This window comes from Equus caballus, chromosome 16, assembly GCF_041296265.1.
Source record: "Equus caballus isolate H_3958 breed thoroughbred chromosome 16, TB-T2T, whole genome shotgun sequence".
Taxonomy (NCBI): Eukaryota; Metazoa; Chordata; class Mammalia; order Perissodactyla; family Equidae; genus Equus; species Equus caballus.
Window position 1 is genome coordinate 56,601,421 of NC_091699.1, and position 26,063 is coordinate 56,627,483.

The window sequence follows — 26,063 nt, forward strand, 5'->3', positions numbered from 1 at the left end:
GTTCTTTAATAAACATTTAATAAACACATGTACACACACACACACCTATTCCTCAGGGCCAGCCAAATTTAAGAGGTTAGCTTCTCTGAACTCCACTCACCCTGGGAAAAGGATGATTTACCTGCCCCCTTCTCCTGTGGGAAGCTCAGAGGAGCCCCCCACAACTCCATCTCTGCCAGGGCCAGAGCTGGAGGAAGGGGCATTAAGCACTGCTAGAAACAAAAGGAGATGCAGAAAAGAGAATTTTCCAGAGCTTTCCTCCTGGAAAGAGGCATGTTGGATGAAATCCTTTAATGAGCGAGTGGAGATGAATGGTGGTTATGGAGACCTTGCTTGGGAGGGTTGATTGAGTCCCTAGTGGGGTTTGATTTGGCTGAGTCGGGGGTGTGTGAGAGTCTGGGGTGGGCACTGAGTCTCTTGAGGCCTGGAAGAGTAGCTGAGGGCTGCCCGCAGGGGTCCCCCTCTCTGTCTTTCCCAGACAGTGCTCAGCCTCTCCCGACAATACATGTCACATCATGTGCACTGGAGCTCCAGTCTTTTCTGTAAGGCTGAAAGAGAAGTTTTGAGGAGCAGCCTAGAACTGGAGGGCGAATTCTCACAATCCACCCTGCACGTGTGTTATGTGCCATCAAGTTGGCTCCAACTCCTGGCGACCTATGAATGAGTGATGTCCACAATGTGCTGTCCTCAACAACCCTTCTCAGCTCCTGTAGACTCATGCCTATGGCTGCCTTTATGGAGTTAATTCATCTTATATTTGGTCTTCCTGCTGCCTTCTACTTTTCGCAGCATTATTGTCTTTTCCAAAGAATCCTGCCTTCTCATGATGTGTCCAAAGTAGGACAGCCTCGGCTTTATCATTTTTGCCTCCAGCAATAGTTTGGGCTTAATTTGCTCTAGGACCCACTTGTTCATCTTTCTGGCTGTCCAGGCTATCCCCAGAGCTCTCCTCCAACACTGCATTTCAAATCAATCAGTTTTGTTCCTGTCAGCCTTCTTCACTGTCCAGCTTTCACACCCACATGTAGTAATTGCGAATATGAGGATGCGGATAATCTTGGCCTTAGTCTCTAAGTGTCTTCCTTACACTTGATGATGCTTCCTAATTCTTTCACTGCTGCCGTTCCGAGTCTCAGTCTCCTTTGATTTCTTGGCTGCAGTCTCTATTTAAATTGATGACTGGACCAAGGTAAACAAAACCTTTAACAATTTCAATGCCTTCATTGTCTATGTTAAAGTTGTGTAGCTCTCCTGTTGTCATGATTTTTGTCTTCTTGATGTTCACAAGCCATCCTGCTTTGACACTTTCTTCTTTTACTTTCGCCAGAAGTTGTTTCAGATCATTGCTGTTTCTGCCGGTAAGATGGCATCATCTTCATATCTTAGATTGTTGATATTTTTCCCACCAATTTCAATCCTCCTTCATCTAAGTCTAGCCCAGTTTTTCATATGATATGTTCTGTGTACAGATTAAACAGACAGGGAGATAAATTGCACCCTTGTCTAAGCCCTTTGCCTAGAGGAAACCATTCTGTCTCTCCATGTTCTGTCCTGCCAGTGGCTTCTTGTCCACAATACAGGTTATGCATCAGAACAATCAAGAGCTGAGGTACGCCCATTTCTTTCAGAGATGCCCAGAGCTTTTCATGATCCAGCAGACAAAGGCTTTATTGTAGTCTATAAAACATAGACTAACCTTCTTTTGGAATTCTTTGGAGCACTCCAGTAACCAACAAATAAATAATCACAATTAGAATTTGTGTGCCTCTCCCTTTTTGAAATCCAGTGTAGACACCGGGCATTTCTTGCTCCATATAAGGTAAAAGCCTCTGTTGCAGCAACTTGAGCATCTTTACTTGCATGGAAAATTAGAGCCACAGTCCTATGGTTACTGTATTCCTTGGCATCTCCTTTCTTGGGGATTGGGATATATATTGAGCATTTCCAGTCTATCAACCATTGTTTTGTTTTCCATATTTGTTGGCATAATCTTGCTAGGATTTGGACAGATTCGGTCTCCGTGGCTTGAAATAATTCTATCAATATCCCATCTACCTCTGGTGACTTACATCTTCCCAGTACTTTCAGCGCAGCTTTCATTTCACTTTCTAGAACTACGGGCTCGGCAATGACTACTTGGTATATACAGGGGTCTGAAGGTGTGAGTTTTGCAGGTGACACTTTCATGAGCCAGCCCAGTTTTTCTGCAGGCTAGTGGATGGGGAATACTACTTCCTTTTCCAGTTACCAAAGTAGGCTGAAGGGGTGGTGGTTAACCTACTGATGCTGTGCTCACTATGTTCACTAGCTGACCCAGCCCTTGTCCCCTGCCCCTGGGTCCCATCAGAAGCCACAATCTGTGGCCTCTGGTTGGCTTTCTGCCCCTTTAGGTGGTCAAGGCCCCTTCCCTTCATCTTCATCTTCCCTTCTCAGCCATAGCTGAGACTGATGCTTCCTGAGCCCTAGAGTTTGGGGTCCGGGGTGTCATGCATGGAGCTAGTGCTCACTGAAACACACTTTGCTAATGTCAAGTTTATATTAGTGACAGCCTTCCAGCTGATGCCTGAAGCAGCCATTTGTGCCATGGAACAGTTACCATATGAATTACTGACTGATGTGAGAATTCTGTTGCTCTAAAATTCCAATATATAAAGGGCATCAAAGCTGCTTAATAGTGGCCAGCCCCGTGGCTGAGTGGTTTAGTTCGCACGCTCCGCTTTGGCGGCCCGGGGTTTCACCAGTTTGGATCCTGGGCATAGACACGGCACTGCTCATCAAGCCATGCTGAGGTGGTGTCCCACATGTCACAACTAGAAGGACCCACAGCTAAAAATACATAACTATGTGCTGGGGGGCTTTGGGGGCGAAAAAGGAAAAATAAAATCTTTTAAAAAACCCCCCAAAACTGCCTAATATAGGCCCATCTTAAAAGAGACAGAGCCTGGGGAGGAATCTGCCCTCTCCCCATTAGCAAGCATTTCTCTTGTGACCACTTTTATTATTTTGTCTGCACTCAGGGGAATTTCAAAATTCTCAGGCTTATTTAGCTACTGATTTAAAACAGTTTGTGTCCATAAATGGAGCCCAGGTCTTGAATCACTTACAAGACATCTGGAGCTGTGGAATTTCCCTGGACTTCTGACTCAAATATACTGGAAGTGGTCAATACAACAGACAGACAGCGAGAGAGACAGCACTTGGCCCTTGGAAAATGCTGTTGTTTCTATCTATCTTCTAACTGTAGAGGAAAGGAGGAACCCTGGAAGGCAAGGCACCCTCCCCTCAGCTAAGACCCCCAAGGGATCACCTGCTGCCCCAGCTCAGGTACCTGAAGGAGTATCGCCAGAAATCTCTTCTCAGCCTCGTTCCGGCCGTAGCACTGGAAGCTATGTGTGTAGACCGTGTACACATAGCCGTACAGGGACACCTTCATGATGTCGCTGGTGTTCAGCCCCACCTTCTCTCCAGTGGAAAAGGATATTTGGGTGGAGGCACCACCTAAATCCAGGGCACCTGTGGTTTCCACTCCATTCGGATGCACCCACATATGCCACAGGTTCTTCTGCACAGTGGGAAAAGGAAGCAAGAAAAAAGGCCAAAAGCACTGTCTCTGTTTTCCTAGGATTCTCCACTCTGGACCCAAGACCCATTTCTTATTGCCAAGAAGTATGACATGGGGAACATTCAGGACCAAATCTCTTCATTACTTTGGGCATAGTGAACTCAAATGCTTACAGAGGCTGGACAGGTAACATAAATGAGTGAATTAGATTGGGGTATACAACAGGGAATGGTGGGGAGTGTGGCAAACTGGGGAGTGCATGAGCTACACTCTGTTTCAGTCAGTTTTGCCATGCAGGAATGTGAGTCTACTGTGAGCAGCTCTTCCAACTTTTGGGGAGTGAGGGGGTCAGGAGAAACTAGAAAGCTAGACTTTTATGTGAAATTTATAAAACATTAACTGTTGGCAATTAATTAAAACTTTTAAAATACATTTGAAGGGGAACAAATTAGATCTTGGGCTGGATATGGTGTGAGTGCCTTCAGTTTATGCCCTCTGTAACATGGTGACTGTCTCTTGGAGTCAGCTTTCCTCACCAAAGGAGCAGGAAGTGTGGGGAATGGACTGTAAGGAGGCCTGGGGACGCAGAATGAGTCGGGAAGCAGACTGCCTGAGGGCTCTGTAAATTCCAGAAGGCTATGGAACTTCTTGGAAGAGTCACTCTCCAGCTGCCCTTCAAAGGACCCATTGCCCAGGGTTTGATTTAGATCCCTCCAATTTCTTACCAGAAAAATATCATCACTTATTAGTAAAGTGATGATATTCCCTCTCCCCAGTTTGGTCCTGCTCATGATCCAAGCTATACATGTCTTTTCTTAGCTGTTATCTCACACGTATTTCCCTAATGCACTACACAATGGAAATGACACAGGACAGATGCCCCTGTTGGCATGCACCTCTGCTTACGCTACCCCCCACAGGGGACGGAACAAACAGCAAGATTAAAACCCATGCATTTGTTTTCACACACCTCCAGGAAATTTCCCATTAAATAGTTGGCTGTAATCCATCCATATATCCCTTCCTCTTGCCCAGAAATGATTTGAGCATCCCTAAAGTCAAAGGGCTGGGACTTGAAGTAGTTTTGGATGCTTGCAAGGACTTCATTAGCTGCTGTTTCGTTTTGCAACCTGTGCAAGGCACAGAACACAAAAGGCTGAGTGTCCAGACAACACAGTCTTCAAATAATCTCGCTCAGGTGAAAATGTAGGCTTGCCCACCCCTGCGGGCAGGGATGATTTTCCAGATGTGTGCGAGACATGGCAACCCCTCTTGCAAGTTGAAGCCTCCCAGGCAACCATGTGAAGGCAGGATGCACTTGTTAGCAGTCAAACTGCCAAGCAGGAAAACAGCCTACAGTAAAAATACCACTTGTTCTCTCCCCTTATCAGTTCCTGTCCCACTCTCTAGCAACCAGCTAATCAAAAGAGCCTCCTGCTTAATCACCATTGCTCTGTCTCAGATCAGCAGAGGAAAGGAAATTGCTGAAGTCATGGGAGTGGTGTAAACAATCTCTTGGGGGCACCAAATAAAGAAGCCCTCATCAGCCCAGAAGAAAGGGGCACTTAGGAGGAAGAAGGGAAGGAAGAAGATTGAGTTTTCAGCTATCACTGCTTCAATCTTTGGGAAAGCTCCATCATGAGAGGATACCATGGCCATAATGGCTGTCACTGGATTAAAATCCATCAGTGTGCTGACCCATGGAACAGTGGCAACATAGCATTACTATATCACCCATGACATAGCGTTACTATTTCATTCATCTCCTGCCATTTCAGCCTACAGCAGAAAGCTCATTAGGGAGATTAGTTTCCTTTTTATCAGTGAGTTAAGAAAGCCAGGGGCATATGGCTTAAGTGCAATGCTACAAGCGGAAGTACATTCCAGTTCAGTGGCAAAATACCACTGCTTGGAAATGAAATCCAAGTTTTCCCAGTTTGATCAGTTCCCATCCCAGCTGATTCTCATTAACTGTTTTTTTATATTTGACTTTTGTAGCAATTAAAATGTCCGCTAGTTCCTCAGAAGAAATGGATCACCATCAGAGACATTTTAACAAAGAGGAGTTAATATTTAACTTATTCAAATGGGACATTCACTTTTTTTCCCCAAGTGGTGAACTTTCTATTCCACGGTTTGTGTCACAAACTATAAACGACAGAGCCTTTTAATTATTTCTTACTGAGAGGACTGGGAGAAAAAAGCAACCAAGAAAAAGTCAGGTTCTTAAGAACTGTTTCCATAAGATAGAACACTCAGACGGAGGAATTTCTACATCATTTCTGTTTCAGGTAAAGAATAAATTTCAAACACAATGCAGACTCCAAAACTGAGCAAAGAAAGTGGACTTCCTTCCCCATTCTATGGTCAACCAGGACACAGGAATAGAAATAAAGATAGGAAAACTATAAGGGAAAGGCCCAATCCAACTGCAAGTGCTCCCAGATTTCTTTTGATGATCGTGTTTGCTCGTTCCTTTATATTTTCCGCATGCCCACACATATGATTTTACATCACTGGAATCAGACACAAAGCAGCTTAGAAGCAGAATGAGTGTCATCTTTTGGGGATGAAACCTTGTTTTCAAAGTCTGGAGCAGCCTCTACCCTGTAGAGATTTAGGTTTGCTGTTTTTTTGTGGTGTTTCTTTTTTTGCCGAACTATTTTTCTTTTATTTCAAAGTCAAGGAAATACTATAGTGGAGAAAAAAATGAAGAGAAAGGACATTCACAAACAGCGCGCCTGGGCTAAAAGTCATGGTTGCAAATTTAGAAGGTAATTGAATGAAATGAGATGTTTGTTTCATAATAACTCCAAAGGCTTTGACTGGCATGAGGTGCAAAAATTTCATTATTTTAAAGCAGATCTCAGCGACATTTCGTACATGGGAAGAAGCTCCATGGCTATGGGTCGCACTTAGTGAAGCTGGTTGTGTACAGGTGTAAAAATACCAGGTGTCAAAAACAGTTTCTACTTTTCCAAAAAATTAGAGGCATACCCCACGAGCAGATTTCATGTTACCTTCCTTCTTTCCGAGTCCTCAGTAAAATCACCAAGGGAAAGGGAATCAATTTTAGAACTGTTTCTTTCTGGGTATTAAAATAAAGCTAAGAGTTTCCCAACTTTAATAGCCTAAATTTATGGCAGAATATGGGTTTCTTTCCTTCAGATATGTTCCAAGAAACAGAATTCCATTCTTGGCAAGATTCAACACATTCTTGGCTATTTTGGTCAAATGGGCTCCTTTGTGCCATTTCGGGCCTTACCGCAGCAAGCGCATCCCAGCTGTGGCCCCCAAGTAAATGCGGGTAGACCCATGGAGGTGGGCTGGAATCTGCCCCTTGACTTTTTGCATGCAATCATTAAAGCCTTTGGGGGCATCTTGGGGGTTTCCCCCATAGCTGGAGATTCCGGGGCCTGCAAAGCAAGCAGTCAGCAATTGTTAGCATTCCCAGGAACCGACAAGAGCAATACAATTTTTAAATAGAAAACAAATCAGCTTTGGAAATTAGTGGGTTTTAGTAGAGGGTTGGAAACAGGTGGATGTGCTATGTTCCATGTGGTCACAATGATGAGTCAACTCACAAAATCTGGAAGAAAGAAATTACAAAGATGAAAACAAAGAGCCAGCATGTGCTTAAAAAACATTTCTCATTACGGAAATTACAAACATAAATAAAAGAGGAAGAACAGTATAATGAACCCCGTGCACCCACCTCACAGCTTCAACATCAATCAACTCCTGCTTCATCCGCACTCTCTCTCATTCTCTCCCCACAAAGCTAGCTGCAGACATGTTACCATTCCATTCCATAATCAGGACATTAGTATGTCATTAAAATACAAGAATTCTTTAAAGAAGCATAACCCAGTCCTATTATTATATCTATAAAAATTAAAAATAATTCCTTAATATAATAAAAAAAATCTAGTTAAGGTTCACATTTCCTCCAGATTCATATTTTTTCTCTCCCTTTCTCTCCCCCACCTCTCTCTTTCTATCTAGCTTGAAATAAATTCCATCCATTGCAATTGGTTGGTATGTCTCTTAAGTCTCTTTCAATCTATAGGTTCTGCCCTCCCTTTCTATTTTTTTTTCCTTGTAATTAAAAAATTGTTTTCCTTGCCATTTTATTTGTCCTGCAGAGTTTCCCACAGCCTAGAATTTGGTGATTGTATCCCTGTGGCTCATTAACATGTTATTTGTTCCCGATTTTTCCTATATATTGAACGCACACATAACTGAATGCAGAGAATTAATCAGATTCAGGTTGGAACTTTTTCAGAGAGAACGATGTGTTGGGATTAATGTGCACGTCCAATAGGAGGCACATGTGTCCGGCTGTTTCTCTTTGTACCCTTAGCAGGCATCAATGATGATTGCTCAGATCCATTAGTCCATTAGGGTTTATGAAATGGTGATATTTTATTTCCATCATTCTTGTTTCACTTATTACCTAAAATGCTTTTATAAGAGGAAAACTTCCCCACCATTAACCATTTGGTTCCCCTACAGTACAATTTGTACAGGGAAGGCAGGAAAAGTGTGTGACTCTTTCCCTTTATTTATCAGCTTAAAAAATACAGATTTCAATTGCAATATCCTTCCAATTTAACCATGAGTAATGGTATTTCATGTCCAAAATTTCAAAGCCAGGGTGCCTACTGCAAGTCTTTTCAGAGGACAGACCTAGGGAAAACTTTATTTCAAGAGAAAACATATCGCTAATTCTTACTGGTACTTCTAATTCAAAATTACAGGTTTTACTTAACTTGTTGGATCTTATATCTTTATCTTTTTTGCTATGCTAAAAATCCTGTTTTCAAGCAACTTCAACTTAATAACTTACGCTTTATTTCACAATCCACACATAACAGTCTCAGTATAATAATACCAGCACTACCCACCAACTGTATGATTATTGAAAACAGTTTAAGATCTTTTCAAAGTTCTTTTTGTCCTTAGGCTATATCCCATTAGGCATGTGCAGTGTCCATAAATAAAGTTTTCCTGAAATAGACACATCCTAATCTGCCTGCATATTGTCTATGGGTACTTTCACACCACAGTGGCAGAGTTGAATAGGTACAACAGGGGCCATATGGCCAACAAGTAAAGAATATTTATCACCTAGCTCTTTACAGAAAAAGTTTGCTGTCCCCTAACTTAGATGATTTATAGGCATCTCCAACTTAATCCCTGTCATGCCCCCAATCAACTCCACTCCCAGTGTTCCCCACTCTCAGGAAATGGTCCCATCATGCACACAGTTACTCAGGTCAGCACTGACGCTCAGGCACCATCAGCTCACAATGAATCTATCATAAAATCTTGTTGGCTCTACTTTCAAAATAGCTCTCAAATCTGAGCACTTCTCACCCCCTTTCCCAGAACCATTCTAGATCAGAGTTTTTCAACCTCAGCACTACTGACATTTTGGGCTGGAGAATTCTTTGCTGTGGGGACTGTCCTGTGCAGTGTACAAGGTTTAGCAGCATGCCTGGCCTCTACCACTAGATGCCAGCAGCATCACCAATCAAAAATGTCCCCCCACACTGCCAAATGTTCCCAGAGGGGGCAAAATCGCCCCATGCTGAGAAGCAGTGGTGTAGGCCAGACCACTGCCACTTCATCTCCTACCTGGACTGCTCTCAGAGCCCTGGTCCCCGGGCTTCTAATCTTAGCCTCTGACCACGCGTTCTACATCAACCGCGTTATCCGTTAAAATTATAAGTCACATCATGTTAGTTCCCTGATCTGAATCTCCTCATGGCTTTCAAAAGACTCTGAAGAAAATTCATTCAAGTGAAAGTCAGATCCCTTCCTGCATCCCAAGGCCTCGGTCAGCCGGCTGGGCTACAGCTTTGTCTCATTTCTCACCTTTCCTCCCCTTCCTCATTCAGCTCCAGGCACACTGGCCACTTTGCTTTTCCTCAAAAATGCAGAGCAGCTTCCACCTTTGGCCTCTTCCCCTGCCATTCCCACTGCTTAGCACATTGTCCCCAGGACATTTGCCTGGTTACCCTCTCGTCTCATTTTGTCTCTGCTCAACTCTCACCTTCTTCGCCCTTCCCTGATGATCCTGTCCCAAATAGCATGATCCTGTCTCTGTCCACCTCCCTCACTTGATTTCTCTTCACAACATGTCTCCCTGACAGATTATATATCCACTTATTTACTATCTCCTTCATTAGACTCTAAGTTCTATAATAGCAGAGACTTCGTATATTTTGTTTATTTTAGAATTTCCAGTGTCAAGAACAGTTCCTGGCAAACAGCAGGCACCCAATCTGAATTTATTAAATACATGAATGAATCAATCAATCAATGAGATTTTCAAACCAGAATGCAACTCTACAGTAAGGGGATCATGCAGTCCAATCTGGAGCAAACAAAATACATTCTGCTAGAGCTGGTCTCTGGGTAGGGGCTGGTTAGGAGCAAGATAGAAGGTTGAAACTTGGGGTATCTGAGCATGTCACCTGAGGGTCTGTTTGCATAAGGTCCCTTAAGCCTCACAGATGGAAGAGGAGATTGGACTTACAGGTTCATGGACACTGAGATTCACCCTCTCCCCTCTACCCCCCAAAAAGAGTTAAAAGTGCCAATCTGGGGAGAATGGGTTGGACAGATAGCACAAAACTCACTCAAGGTGGGACAGAAGCAAAAGACATGTGCCTCAGCTTGGGCTCGGGCCAAGAATTGGCAAAGGATGCTTTTCAACATTGTAGTGGCCTGGTCCCTGAAGCAACTCTTTAAGGTATTTCAGTGGAGGAGATGGTTAAGTTTAGGCTTCAGTGGAGTTTGAAAACTTTTTACCCACTGGCTTAAAGAGAAAACATGAATGTACCTCGTAGGGGAAGGCAGCAGCAGGCATGAGCCCTGCACAGTGCAAAAGAGATGAGCGGCATGCAGGGAACCAGTCCCTCCTGGAGATGGCTTTACAACCAGCAGCCAGAGCTACAGACACCAGCACAGGACCAGCAGCAACAGCAGCACCCAGTGAACTCATGGAAAAGAGCAGCAACGGAGGACTAATACTCCCCAGGGACCCCCCGACAAAGAAATTTCTGAGAGCCTGGGCATCCAGGAAACACTGCTTGGTGAGCAAGCATTCACTACCTCCTCAGAATGACCTAGGCAAAAGAGTCCTGGGGAAATTTGCAACTGAGAAACCAGAAACCCAAATTATCCTTGGAGAAGCCACATGGCCCCAAGGGGATGACACTTGCCAAACTTCAACTCTGTAATTTGAGCTTTAGTTTGTGGTCATTTGGTCATTCAGAGTTTATATGGATCCTCAAGGCTACTGTGATCAAAGAGGGGAACATCCATTTATGGATGTGGTGTGGGTTCCATGACCCTGCCCCTCCCCTACACAACAGCTGGGGTGGGCCAAGGGGCCCTTCCCCTGAGAGAATGCCTATGTCTTCCCCATCAAAGTCCCACCTCTCCCTACAGTCAGAGGGCCATCAGGACTGAGTTGGCTGAATTGCTTTCCTGGGTCTAAAGACAGATCTTGTAACTATGGAACAGAGTAGCCATTTGGCAAGAATAACCACCAGGGGCCCGGCCCAGTGGCGCAGCAGTTAAGCGCCACTTTGGTGGCCCGGGGTTCGCCGGGTTGGATCCCAGGTGCAGACATGGCACCACTTGGCAAACGCCATGCTGTGGTACACATCCCACATATAAAGTAAAGGAAGATGGGCATGGATGTTAGCTCAGAGCCAGTGTTCCTCAGCAAAATGAGGAGGATTGGGAGTAGTTAGCTCAGGGCTAATCATCCTCAAGAAAAAAAAAAAGAATACCCACCAGAAACTCTAGAATGTGGTGCCCCATGAATAACAATGGCTAACACTTATTGAGCACTTACTGTATGCCAGGTATTTGCTACCTGCTTTACATATATTACATCACTTAATTTTCAAATCATTCCTATGGGGTAGGTATTATTATGATGATTCTTATCTTAAAAAAGATGAGGGGGTCAAGATTCAGAAAGGTTTGATAACTTTCCAGAGCTCACACAGGAGGGATGAGGTGGTCTTACTCACTACTCTACACCATACTCTCTTTTCTTGAAGAGGATGGTCTCTTTTTTCTACAGGAGCATCCTTCTGCCCTCTTTCATGCTTGGAGGTGGGGAAATGGCTCAGAAGTTAGGAGAACAGAGATGGGATCTCTGGCCGAGGCCAGAACAAGGCTATGCTGCCTGTGTCTTGTTGACAACAATGTAAGCAGCACTCAGACAACATCCAAGTCCCCCGTTGTGGTGAGTCCAGAGCAGTGCCATGCAGATACTCCTTCAAATAAAGACTTACTGTCCCAGCTGTCAGCTCCTTCAGGGTTTACCTCAGCTGCAGAGAGCTGCTTTGCTCAATGTCTTGCTCTTCCCAGGATGGCAACATCCGACGACTGATGGTGGCAGGGTATCACAGCCCAAGAATTTCAGGCCATTGCAACCCGATGTAGGGTAACTCTGATTGGCTGAAGCGTTGTCAGGCCTATGTTGCAGTGTGACTTCTCCTTCTGTCCAGTCCTGCTTCTTCTCCCTTCCTTCCACAGGCATGGATCTCTACCTTATATCCCAAATTCTCAGCATCTGCTTCTAGATAACCTAACTGTGAAATCTAGGCACCAGGGTAGGTAAGCTGCTGGCTGCCCTCCATGGAAGGGCAGATGGTCAAAACTCAACCCTGGCTATTCAAAGAAGGCTCTTGGTCTTCCTTTGGGAAAGGCTAATTCTGCTTCCCAACTTTTTCAATGCCATGACCCCCAGGAAATTATTATATTTGGATGGCTCATGGAGGGACATTTAGGAGGTTGCCTGGGGCTGGAAGGACTGGTCCAGAGTCTCTAATCTCTGGTCTTGTGGGCTGAGGGTGTATTCTGTAACCCATACAGGACACACTGGTTGGGAAGCTTAGGCCAACTCAAAGATCATAATACTCTAAAGAGGGTGGCTTTTAAAAAGGCACATGCACATGGGTGCTCACACACACACACACACACACACACACAGACATACACACTAACTGGGCTTCATTATATGGACTAAAGACTTCACAGTAAAGGGAAAAATTACAAAACTTTTGATAGAAGAATATCTTTATGACCTTGAGATAGGGAAGGATTTCTTAAATAAAACATAAAAAAGAGCCGACCACAAAGGAGAAGATTGATAGTTGTACCTACATAAAAATTAAGAACTTCTAGTCATCAAAAGACACCATGAAGAGACTAAAAAGACAACCAAAAACTGTGAGAGGATATTAGCAACAATACAATAATATTGTTCATATTCAGAATATACATATGAAGAATTCCAATGAATCAATAAGAAAAAGTCAAGCAATTCAGTAGGAAAATGAGCAAAAGACACGAGCTGACATTTCACAGAAAACAGAAACGGTCATAAACATATGAAAAGATATTAGTAACCTTATTAGTAACCACGGAAATACAAATGCCCATCAACAGGGAGAAATGAACAAGCTACTGCTGCTCATATCAACATAGACGAATCTTAAAAACCCAGTGTTAACGAACAAAACAAATCACAGAAGAATAAATGTTTAATTCCATTTTCAAAAACAGGAAAAACTAAATGCATAAGGACAAAACTATAAAGAAGAACAAGGAAACAGTCAACATAAAATTCAGGCTATGTTGTGGAGGAGAAAGGGAGTTTGCTGGAGGATCATTAAAGAAGCTGATAAGGTTCTATTTCAGGGTTGGCAGCTCACAGGCCAAATCCAGTTCACCACATTTTATATACAGCCTGAGAGCTAAGGTAGTTTTTACCTTTTTAAAAGGTGGGGAAAAATTATATGAATAATTTTTATTTTGAAGAAGATTAGCCTTGAGCTCACATCCACTGCCAATCCTCCTCTTTTTTTCTGAGGAAGACTGGCCCTGAGCTAACATCCATGCCCATCTTCCTGCACTTTATATCTGGGACACCTGCCACAGCATGGCTTGACAAGTGGTGCATAGGTCTGTACCCAGGATCTGAACCGGTGAACCCCGGGCTGCTGAAGCAGAATGTTTGAACTTAACCACTGCGCCACCAGGCCAACCCATATATGAATAATATTTTGTAACATTTGAGACTCAAATGAAATTCAAAATTTCCGGGTCTGTAAACAAAGCTTTACTGGAATAGAACCATGCCTGTTTGTTTACATATTGTCCATCTTCATCCCTCTCTCCACCCCATCCCCTCCCCCAATGACATACACAGTCAATTGGAATGCAATTCCCTATGGGAATACAATTTTCCACAAGTCTCTCATGTTTCTACATATCTTATGAGCAGAGGCACTGACTGCCTTTGTTCTAGATTATTTTAACAAGGATGTCTGCATAATGAACAGGCTCAGAAGACAGTGATAGTGTTTCCCCCCCGAGCAAAAGGCAAGTATGCTCAGTGCCCATAATACAAGTTTCACATTCCCTAATCTCAGGGTTCCTCTTCTGTTACACAATCCGCTGTATGCGCAGGTACTATCTAGCCCTCTTTACATCATCCTGTGCAAAGTGGGGCTCAGTGAACTAGTGCAAGAAAATGCTGATAGTCTGGCTACCGCTATTACTGTGAGTAATAAACAGTCCTTCATTTCCAACCCAGGAATCTTTTGTCTTCCATCAGCATCCATGCAAGTGTGGCATGGTAAAATCTCATACCATTCACAGTTCTTGACACGCCTTCTCCTCCATGTTTTACAGATGAGAAAACTGAGGCCCAGAGAAGGGAAGTGACCAGACCAAGGTCACTGCACCGATGAGTAACAGCCCAAGCACAAGATCTCCTATTTTCCTGGCACCCAGTTAGTGCTCATTCCCTGCCCCCAGGTAGCTTCTCAGGACCCCTCCAGCCTCTGGAGGACATTAGGACTCTCCCTTGCTTCCCTTTGGGCCTCCCAGACTCGCTCTGGGCCTTACCTTTCACCTTACATTCGAAGGTTTGATTGACCACTCCAGTATTATTCTCCTTCTCTGCTGGCCACTGATACACATAGAGTGTGGTTCTGGAAGACCCAGCATCGAACACGATTCCATACTGAACAAAAAGAGAAAGGGAGAGTTAGAAATGGGCCGAGCCCTTCTGAAGACTTCTTTTCCCATTGGGCCACTAAGAACCCCAAATATTCTCAAGGGCTTAATCCACACTGCCTCATTTAGGTAGGGGCTGACCAAGAAGAAAAAACTGTTTTCTCCAAACCAACTTTACCTCTTTGGATTGTGGGGGAAGATGACAGGATGAGGTGGGCCAGGTGTTCTAGGGCATGGTTCTCAGGCTTGGCCACACTTTGGAATCACTTGGGGAGCTTTTAAAACTCCTAATTAAACTCCATTAAATCAGAACCTCTGGGAGCGGGCCCAGGCAGCAACAGTTTTTAAAGCTCCCTTGGTGATTCCGATATGCAGCCAAGGTTGAAAATCAGTACTCCGAGGATCTTGTGTGCAAAGACAGGTCCCCTGATCCCTCCTCATCCAGACCACTGAGGTGGGGGACAGAAGCCACCTGGGTCTCAGGAGGGAAATGAACGGTCGGTCCCCTGGTGCCCTCTATTCTCCAAACTTCCAGGCCTACCAGTCTGGAAATAAACAACCAAAAGGACACTAGAGGTAAGAAGTTCTCACAAGGGAGAGACACATCAGTATCTGCATCAGCCTTCAGAATGAAAGCATTCACAATTAAGGAGGAAAAAACAAAAGACAAACTAATGTCGAAACATTGTCCCATTTTGCTAACGTGTGTACGAACAAAAGGATAGGAGGGTATTGCCAGAGCAGTGCCAGGGCTAGCCGTGCACCAGAGAGTAGGCTGGGATTCCTGGGCCATCTCACCCAGCTTGAGGCAGGCACCAAGGAGCTTCACCTGAAGGTGTGGGCCAGCCCAGGCCTGAACCAAGCCTGATCAGAAAAGAGCATGTGACAGTGGCCTATGGGGATTGGAATGAGTAATGCTGACCTAGGTCAGTATCTGGTTGAGCCTGGAGCCAGCCCAGGGCATCAGAGGCTCTGGGTGGCAGCTATTCCCCAATTCCACCGCTGTTGGGTTACCCTAGCTTATCCCAGGGAGGAAGATGGAGTTGGGTTGTGGTGGCAAGTCCACTCGGATGGATTCTCCCTTTTATGACCCTGGGTGAGAGGTCTAAGATCTCTGGGTTTCCTGATCTTGAGACAACTTACTTGCAGATGTCCATAGGAGACCATATGCCTGATGCTTAGTGGGTGCTCAATAAATACAGGCTATATAGAAAAATCAGTAAAGTAAAATAAACAAATAAAATTACAAACCAAGAAAAAGAGAATAAAAGTAAATAACACTCCTCAATCCAACTATTCTTTTCACACCTTGTTATCTATCTTTTCCAATGGTCATCTGTGCAAATAGCTACATATATAAATGTGTTTAGACACATTTTTAAATCAACACAGGACTGTACTGTACACAGTCTTTTCCAATGCTCTTTTCTTACTTAAAAAGTATAGGATGAACAACCCTCTCTGCCAGTAAAAATACTGATGTCATCATTTTTAACACATTCATCACATCCATTGTGAGATGCATAATTTATTGAACCAGTTCCCCAATTCCAGACATTTAGGAGGGTTCCGACTTTCTACTATCACAAATACTTGTTTCATTTGAAATGGGACCAAATAAAAAAATGTTGCTCCAGCTTCTCAATCACAGCTTCTTCATTATATTGCAGTAGAACATCCTGTATACATTGGTATTTGAACTTGGACAGCCTCTTAATCTCAGCCATTCAGTCTGATGAGTGTTGACTGGGATCCTGACATGACACCCCCCCATGGCGAACAAGGGAGGCATTGTTCATTATCTGTTCCAGGCAGAGGCTCCCGGTGAGATTAAAGCACAGGTCAAAACTGAAGGAAACCAGGCCCTCAAGAGGTCTGAGCCTGCATATCAGTCGGCTTTCTTTCCTCCCTCCTACTGCTGACCTGATCACCACCCCTTCAGTGCCCCTCCATGCCTGGTGCTGACAAGAGGAGAGAGAGAATAAGAGGACAACTACTCCAGAGGGTACCTGCCTTTCCCCAAATCTTTATTCCAGCCTTTCACAAAGAACGTGTTTTCCCTGTGTATGAAGCTCGGGGCTGCTGAGCCAAGATCAGAAAAAAGGAAGAACGTCTCTTCTCCTCTGTAACTCAGCTGGGATCCAGTTTGCACCCGGGTAGGGGGCAGCTACAGACTTCCCTCTGGGAGCCTGGAGAAATGGCTGCACCTCAGGCACTGCCGAGGTGCTGACAGGGGCCAACCTTGAGGCCCAACACTACTTCTGGCTAACACTGACCCACTCCCGTCATCGTTCACCGACATTTTCAACAGTGAAAAAACTGGTCTTTAACCTGTTTTCAGAGTTCATTTGCCTAGATCCGTGGAACTCAATGTGGTTCCTGGGAAGGAGGGGAGAGGAAGGAATGAACTTCATTCAGTTCAGCTAGGTGGGTGATGCTTGGATGAAAAGGGATAAGTAACCCTCTGCCTAATGCAGTGTCAGAAAAAACACAGCTAGAATGTGGAAGTGAAGACACACTCTGGGTTAACCAAAAGGAAACAGCCTTCCATATGAACCCTGTGGTCCAAAACTTAAGGACTGTGTGAACTTTTAACAAAAGCAAAAGCAAAGGTCAGAAGATCAGCGTTCTTAGATTTGTTTATTATTATTATCACTATTACCATTACTATAATAACAATAGCAGGAGTAATAAACATTTGTTGAGTACTTATAATATGCCAGGCCCTGCACAGAATGCTTCAGTGTTGCATTTCTAAGGCAGGTATTATCATTACCCCACGTGACAGATGAAGAAACTGAGGCTCACCAAGGTAAATAATTGCCCAAGGTCACAGACTTGGGATCAAGCCTCGGTCTAACTGACTTTCACACGTGTACGCATAGCCCCCACACTTTCACTGAGCTCCAAGGAAACCAAGTCTAATGGGCTGACCGCTTAGTAACAAGGTGACTGGTATGTCAGACTTTCTTTGTTCAGACAAAAAGTCCCTCGAAGGCAAACTCTTTGTTAAGTGGAGTGCAAATCTGGCTGGAAAAGAGGTGGACCAATTGGAATAGGGAGCCAGGGCTTTCTGAAAAGGAAGAAACCAATTGTCCACCTCTTGCTCTCCAAGTGGTAAACCAGGGTGAGCCACCAGGCATGGATCCAGGCCAACAACTGAGAATGGATGAGGGTTAGAAGGGAACGGTTTTAATAGAGGCTGGCGCAGTGGCTGTGCTTTGCAGACTAATGGCTGAGCATGGGAGTGTGACCCAAGACGGGGATCTAATGTGACTTGAGCAGGTCATGGCAGAAAAGCTGCATCCCTCAAACCATGAGACCATGCAGGCCTCTTTTCAACAGTGACACTGTGTAGCTGCAAGAGGTAATAGTAATGGGGTCTTGACAATATTGGTCTGAGAAGCTCCAGGCTTCTGGACAACTGTGATTAGGGGTGAGGAGGGGGAAGCCTCAAGAGGAAGATATGGGACTTAATAATAATAAAGTGGGTGGGGGCCTGAGTGAAAAATAAAAGCGACGTTACCATGTTTCATCTTCAAGCTGGTAGAGCAGGTCAGACCAGTAACAATGAAAAAGAGAATGGGGACATTTCGAGCCTTAACTAAGTTTTAATAGTTCTGCTCTTAAACTCAGATAAACCAGGTTAGGGAAGCCACGGTTGGATTTAATAGCCAGATATCATGACCTTGCATGAGGGTCTTGAGGAACCTTCCAGGGCCCTCCAGATAGGCCACTGTGGAGCTGGCCCCTCATAACCAACTGCCAGCTGCACACAAAAGCAAAACAAGGTTCAGAGTATGAAAACATAAACCTAACAGTAAAGAAGCCCTTAGATCCATTCAGCTTCACCTCCACAATGGCCCTTTCTGTCCCTAGCACGTACTGCAGAACAAAGGGAAAGAGCGACCTCAGCACCTGAGCAAAGCCGCTCGTGGAATGCTCTCTTCCAAGCTGTCATTCTGCTCCTGGTCCAACTGGCCCAGAACATCTGTCTGTTCTCACATTGAATCCACTCAATTAAGCGGAGTGGGCTTTCTGAGCCAATATTCCAATGTTATACAACTTCCTGTGCCCTACAACTGTGACTGGGGCCTGATAACAAGAATCTGAAGAGATTAAAAATCCTCTCTTTGAACTGTCTGCTAATTGGTGAGGGTGAGTCTTCTACTCCTTCCAAACCCTTGCTCAAAGCCAAGGTTTGTGGTTCTCTTTTCTTCCTTCTATACCAGTTCTGCTACTTCCGATCTGGTTAACTATGGGAAGCTATTTGCCCTTTCTGTTCCTGTTTTCTCATATGCAAAATGGGGATAATAATAATCGTATCAGCATGGAACAGTCACTGAGGGTTCCCTGCTCACAATCCCTGTGACCTTGCCACTGCGATGTGCAACCATGCACTTGCCACCTGCCTGAAGTCTTTCTCTAGTGGCCTGAGCCTACCTGAGCACACAGTATGCCAAAAATACGAGAGTTAGCATAGCCCTCAGGGAGTAACAGAAGTTGGTGTGTATTTATGCCCTTGAGTGAGATAACTGTGAGGCAGGTGTCCTATATATCCCTTGGTAGAGGACAAGTCTGAGGTGAGCTCTACACTGGCTCCCAGAGATGCCCAGCAGGACGGAGAACCAGTTGTCCACAGTGATAAGCTGCCAGGTAACAGGCCCTCCACTGGCTGCCTTCCCTCCTGTCTCACTTCCCTATCCCGTACCCGTGCTTCTTGCGGACATTCCTGGGCGGCCTACTTACACTCACATCTTTCACTAGGGGAACCCATCTGACACAGCAGCATTAAATATGTGTGGTTCCTCCTTCAACAGTGCCCTTCATACTGCTCCGGAATCTACGTTTCTCCACTCAGTTTGCTCTTCCTGTCTTCTAAGTCCTCCATGTCCCTCAGTGTGAACAGAGGACTTACCTCTCACCTCCCAGAATAAGTGGAAGCCAGTAGCTGGCACTCCCTTAATCAGTCCATCCCTAACTTTCATAGGGCCTGAGGAAAAATTATACAAATAAAGGCTTTTGCTTTGCTCTCCCCGCCGCCCCGTCTTCCTCCCATCCTGGCAAATCCATGAAGTGCCTTGTGCACTTGCATGTTGACTGTAGAAAGTGGAAGCTCAGACCCCACATCCGTGCTCCGTCTATACTCCCTGCAAGCAGCTGCCCCCTTGCCACCCCTCAGACCAGTGGTGAGGTTGGCCCTCAGGAGGAGGCTCAAACAGACTCTGGATTCTGGGGCCCCAGGCACCACAGCATATTCTAGAAGGGAAAGCATGGCTCTGAGTGGGTACATTTCCTTGTCCCATGGAGAGAGATAAACCTACAGTGCAGCTAGAGTTGGTTTCTCTGAAATATGGGGTCTAAGAGTGGTTTCTGAGGTCTAAGAGTGGTATTAGCCTTCCCCTCAATTGGGAGGTACTTCTCTCCCCCAATTCAGCAACCTTCCTGCATTTACATCCATCCTCCCCACCTTCCCTCTCTACAAAGGAGGAAGTGCTCTCCTATCAGAGGTCAATACCTCCTCCTGGGTTCCCCATTCAGAACTTAGGATCAAGGAGAGCTGGGCGCTAAGTGAAGAGAGCCCTGGCCTTGGGAAGAGGAGGGACCAAGTTTCAGTTCTGGTCCTGCCAACCACTGGCTAAACATATGTTTCCTCACTTGCAAAATGGTGGTGACAGTGCTTGCTCTGTCCACTTTCCATGGCTGACACAAGGTTTAAATGAGATAATTCAGGGGAAAAAGCTCACTAAACTGAGTAGTAATTTACAAAGTGTAAGGAGATGGCATTACTCCTAGTTTCAATCCTGACTTTATATAGTTCATAGAGGAAGGCAGTGCCTGGAACTTGGGAAAACAGCTTCCCTAGGCCTTAGCTAGTATCTTTGGACAACCAGATAATTTGTTTTCCTCTCACCACTGGATAGATGCATAAGGGTTTTTTTCTTCTTTTTCTTTTTTATTCATGGGAGGCTGAGATTCTTAAGTAAAATGTCCTATAAAAGAACCAAATGCCATTATCTAAAGGAGATTTTACTTTAATGCTTTAGAAAAGTGGCCTCAGAATGGTAGATCAAACCCACCCTCAGAGCCAAGGCAATATTAGTTTCTTTTTTATCTTCTAAAAACTTCTATTTCAGATATAGCTTTTAACAGTTGCTAACAGCAAGAAGATGGAGAAAGGACTCGTGAGGCCAAGGGTAAACGCCAAATTAGATTCAAATAAAACAGATGAATTACTTGGCCTCAGTGGCCCCCCAGCTAAGAAAGGTGTTTATTTTTAAAGAGTCATAAGAAGATAAAAACAAAAGATGTGCAACAGAAACTATAAATGGCCTCAAAGCCTAAAATATGTACTGTTTGGCCCTTTACAGAAGAAGTTTGCTGACCTCTACCCAAAATGATTGACGGTCTCACCGACTTTCTTCACCTTTCACCTGACAGTCCCTCATGGGATCACCTCCTATCATCCTTACAGCCAAGACTGGGGTGATATATGAGTCTCAGCCTACCAGAGACCATCCAACAGGCCATTTGGGGATGGACTTATCAAGGGCTGAGAGAGGCCTCTGGAACTGAGCAGGAGGTCCCGAGTAATTTTTCAGGGGGTAGAGTCAGAGGGATCGTGGCACACTTCTAGATCTAAGAGATGTGGCACAAAAATGGCTCAAGGAGACTTTTCAAGTCCTTTATTTTTTGTTCACCAGACTAGGCCAAAAGAGGGGCCTGGGTTTCCTAGTCTCCACTCACAATCAGGGTTATGTGGTCTGGGGGAATGAACAAGCTGGTGAATCTTTCGTAGCCACCTGTAATTCTTGGCTACAAAGCCCAGCTTTGGTTCTAAGAGTCAGGAGTCAAAGCAAGACCACGCAGTCCTTGGAGAAGGTGTCACCATTATCAATCTGTAGCCTCAAACATCACAAACCACGTGTTTCCAGATGTTTTCCCCTGGGTCTTACACTACCCTCCCTTGGCTCCAGCTGGAGGCGAGGGAAAGGATTTTCTTCTCTTCTAATGCATGGCTTTAGAATTATTGATGTCACAGAACATTGCTTCCCTTCAATGCCAAACTCTTTACGCTCACCTTCAGACCTGGAGGGAGGACCTCTTTCTGGTGAATCTGGATGACCGTGATAGTCACAAGCACCACAACGCTCAAAAGCAAGAACACCAAGGCAACGATGGCTGGGGTTCGAGAGAGAGCCTTGAGGCCTAAAAATGGAAAGACTCAGAAGACACATAAAGAACAAGGTACTGGCCTTCTTCGTAGAATCCATGAACCGTGTGTATAAGTCACTTCCTCTAACTTTAGTGAGACCCACACTTTTAAGGAGGAGCAGCAACTGGACTCTAATACCCACTTACCTTCCCACCAAGGAGTAGACTAAAACAGTGCTTGCAGGGAGGGTATGCTTGGTTTAGTTTTCTGGTATTTCCCAGTGTGTTATGCATATTACTGGTCATCCCTGAGATAATTTACAATAACATTTGTTTTAACATAGATTAAAAAAATAGAAGTTTTCTATTAAAGCAGGTGATATAATTTATTTCATTTAAAAATAATCTCAGATAAATAAAAAGAAATTAATACTGTATTTCAGATATAATCAATGATTATAAAGGTGACTTTTGTTAAGCAAATGGTAACTTCTGAATTTCTAAAATATTTGAGTTCCCAATAAGAACTCAACCTCAGTCATTTTTCCTGTGTCTATAGTGAAGGCATTGGGTCTCAGCTACATCTTCACAAATGAAGAGCAACTAGACCTTATCCATGTGTTCTCTCCCAAAGGAGCCATGTAATATCTGGTATTTGTATTTTAATCAAAAGTCATAAATTATATCCAATCACTTAAAAGCAAAAAAAAAAAAATGAAGCATACAAATAATCTTCAACTATATAGGCTCTGAATAATTATATTATTATATATGTATTGTATAATTATATATAGTGTTATAATAGACCAGTCTATTCATTAAATTTAAACTAATATTGCTTAACTGGATGATTATGAGCAGATATTTACTTGGGTCTTTTTCTTTTTTTTTTGAGGAAGATTAGCCATGAGCTAATATCCACTGCCAATCCTCCTCTTTTGCTGTGGAATTTTGGCCCTGAGCTAACATTCGTGCCCATCTTCCTCCACTTTATATGTGGGACGCCTGCCACAGCATGGCTAGGTAAGCTGTGCGTAGGTCTGCACTCAGGATCCAAACTGGTGAACCCCAGGCCTCCAAAGCAGAGTGTTTGAACTTAACTGCTGCACCACTGGGCCGGTCCCTACTTGGATCTTAACAAACCAGTGTGGGCTAATAAAAATTTCGTAAATAGGGGCTGGCCCGGTGGCCGAGTGGTTAAGTTCGCGCGCTCCGCTGCAGGTGGCCCAGTGTTTCGTTGGTTCAAATCCTGGGCACGGACATGGCACTGCTCATCAAGCCACGCTGAGGCAGCGTCCCACATGCCACAACTAGAAGGACCCACAACGAAGAATGTACAACAATGTACTGGGGGGCTTTGGGGGAGAAAAAGGAAAAAAGTAAAATCTTTAAAAAAAAATTTCGTAAATAAAGTAGCGAATACATTAAAGAAAGAAACTACTACTGCGATACACTGAAATGATTCCATTTATGTGAAGTTCTAAAACAGGCAGGTGACAGAAATCAGAACAGTGATTGCCCCGGGGGTTTGGGACAGTCATTCACTGGGAAGGAACACATGGGTGCTTTCTGGGGGAACGGAAATGCTCTTTATCTTAATAGGATTGTGGGGCATATGGGTGTGAGTTTTTGTCAAAATTCACCAAACCTTTCAAAGCTTTTTGGGAAAAATCTGAAAATCAAGGTAAACTAGCTCCTTAAGCACAATTTCCCTTAAAAAAACAAAAAAGATCCTGATAAATTGCCCCTATCCTAAATACATCCTTTTGGAAAGCAAGAATACCCAACTTAGGGGCATAACTGAAGATCTACCTATTTCAGTGTATATAAGTTATACCTAATTTTTTTAAAAGATAAAAAGACATTCAATTACAATGTTGACTAAATAATAGTCTTGGTAGAAATATTATGGCATAAATATAAATGGTGACACCTAAATAGCTGAATAGGATAAATACTGGCATAACAGAAAGATCAGTGAATTTGGAGAATCCCAATATGTCTCTCACCAATTGGGCATTTAAATGTAAATTAATTAAAATTAAATATAAAAAATTCAGTTTCTCAATTTCACTAGCCACATTTCAAATGTTCAATAACCACATGTGGCTAACGGCTACCATTTGGACAGTGTAGTTACAGAACAATTCCATCATCACAGAAAGTTCTATTGAACAGCAATGGGCTAGACCCTGTCCTATTCCAGGACATTTATTTTTAGATCAACATAACCTATGCTTTACTCCTTCATTATTTCTAGGAGACATTTTCCCAGACGAAAAAAAAGATGTGTATACCAACATACAGAATTAGATTCAGCCTCAATATCCAGTCATATCATAACACTTATTACCTGGGGAGTCCAGTCATGCAGTGGGTCTCAATGGCTCAGAACAGCTACCTCTTTCTGCCCCATCTGATTCCCCTGCAGGACAGATGCTGCTACAGACACTTCCTGACATCAAAGGTCGGTCACTTAACACCTTGAGTCTCCCATCTTGTGACTGGGAGTGTAAATTAGCGCAGCACCAAGGGAGGGCAATTTGTCAATATTTATCAAAATTGCAAATGTGCACACCATCTGACTTGCAATCCCACTTCTGGGAATTTATCCCACAGAACTAGCCCCTCATGTGTAAAATGACTTATACAGAAGGTTACTCATTGCAGAATTGTTTGTGATAGCAACTGCAGGGAGGCCAACACTGTGGAGTTGACCTTGAGAGCCTCTGAAGGGATCCTAGATCATTTTCCTGTGATTCCGGATAACATTACATGAACCAGCCAGGAATCAGTTTATCCACAGAGGCAAATTTTTGCATCAACTTTTAAAGAATGCACATATTGATTTCAGTTATAGAGATTCAAGAAATTTGTTCCCCCCGAACAAGACACGGTAAAAGTTTTATCTGCCAAGTTAAACTTGTCCTCTGGAAGGAAGGTAACAAGTTAGCCTGTAAGTGTGTGTTACAGTATATGTGTTAAAATTTCAAAGTGTTTGGGGAAAACCTGGCAATCAAAGTAAACCAACCCCTTAGGTACAATTTCCTTTTACGAAAAAGAAGATTCTTTAAATTGCCCCTACTATCCTAAAATAATATCCTTTTGGAATACAAGAATACCCAATTTAGGGGCATGACCAAAAAACATGTGTCCACGGGGTGGGAGGGGGTGACATGTAAGCGGTCTCCTGACCACAGCCCCGTGGCTGGCCTCCTGCATCCTCTGTGCTGCAGCAGTTTTCAGGTACAAAGCTATGATTACCTTAAGCAAACACTTGCCCCAGTCGAAAAGCCTATCACAAAGCAAAATGGACCAGACGAGGTTTCTTTCATTTAGGGAATGCAGCCTAGAGCTGCACTGTCATTAGGGCTGGACAAACACTGTAATTACGAGGTGTCTACCTGAGAGTGGAGAGGCCAGACGCTTCTGGGCCTACACACGGGCAAATGCACAAAGTGCTCCAGAGGCGGGCAGGCGGGGCAAGCCTGAAAGTGTGTGTGTGTGTGTGTGAGTGTGTGTGTGTGAGAATTCTACACATGTGCCTGCAGTATCAGTGGTAACAACGCTGACCTATGGTGGGGGTGGGCAATGCTGGGGGTGCTGTGCCAGCACCAACACTTGGATGGAAACAGAGGAAAGATCCGAGTACTTTACAATTCATCACAAAATCAACAATATTCTAAAGCAAACCTTACACACAGTTGGGTAAGGGAAACCACAAGGGCCAAATTAATGGATTATGCAAACCGGAAAAACCTTTCAAATGAACCTGCATGTTAGTCCTTGTTCTCTGTGGCTTTGATGAAAAGCATTACTTTTATCTGAGGAATGCTGGCGGTGAGGGCCTGATGAGCAACTGAGTCTCAAACCAAAGAGGTGAGACAGTCATTTGCAGGGGACACGGATGAACAACTGTGGACCGAGGCTGGGATTCTCAGGACGTTTGACAAAATCACACTTGCTGACTGCTGAGAGATACTAACCTGCTTGCTCACAAGGTTGGCGAGTCAGCACAGTGAACATCCTTCCTCCTGGCTGCAGGTGAGAGAACACAGAACGCAGTGTGTCCACGGCCCCTGACATAAGAAGCTCAAAAAACTTGCACAATGTTAAAGCACAAACCCACTTCACTTTTTCCACCCCAAAACCTCATAGGGGACAGATGAACCTAGAACTTCGGAGATAGACCCAAAGTTGGGATTAAATTCTAGTGTCACCTCCCCAGATGCAAGGAAAGGAAGATGAACGGGTTAGTTGAAATTTTAAACTGAAAAAAAAAACTCAGAAA

At 44.1% G+C, this 26,063-nt stretch overlaps 1 protein-coding gene across 5 annotated transcripts in view; it reads right to left on the minus strand.

The window, feature by feature from the left end:
* Nucleotides 1-26,063, minus strand: part of ENTPD3 (ectonucleoside triphosphate diphosphohydrolase 3) — a 35,445-nt gene that overhangs the window by 8,448 nt on the left and 934 nt on the right. For 2 of the 5 annotated variants that reach the window (XM_001497906.5, XM_014731766.3), the window contains exons 2-7: nt 25,759-25,810; nt 21,699-21,826; nt 14,507-14,624; nt 6,828-6,978; nt 4,533-4,692; nt 3,329-3,562 (exon numbers count right to left, since the gene is read on the minus strand). In XM_001497906.5, coding sequence (XP_001497956.1) covers nt 3,329-3,562; nt 4,533-4,692; nt 6,828-6,978; nt 14,507-14,624; nt 21,699-21,826; nt 25,759-25,798 — 831 coding nt within the window. In that variant the 5' untranslated portion in view covers nt 25,799-25,810. Of the gene's footprint in view, nt 1-3,328; nt 3,563-4,532; nt 4,693-6,827; nt 6,979-14,506; nt 14,625-21,698; nt 21,827-25,758; nt 25,978-26,063 lie in introns of those variants that run through there. The other 3 variants (XM_005600810.4, XM_070238912.1, XM_014731765.3) reach the window with 2 other exon arrangements.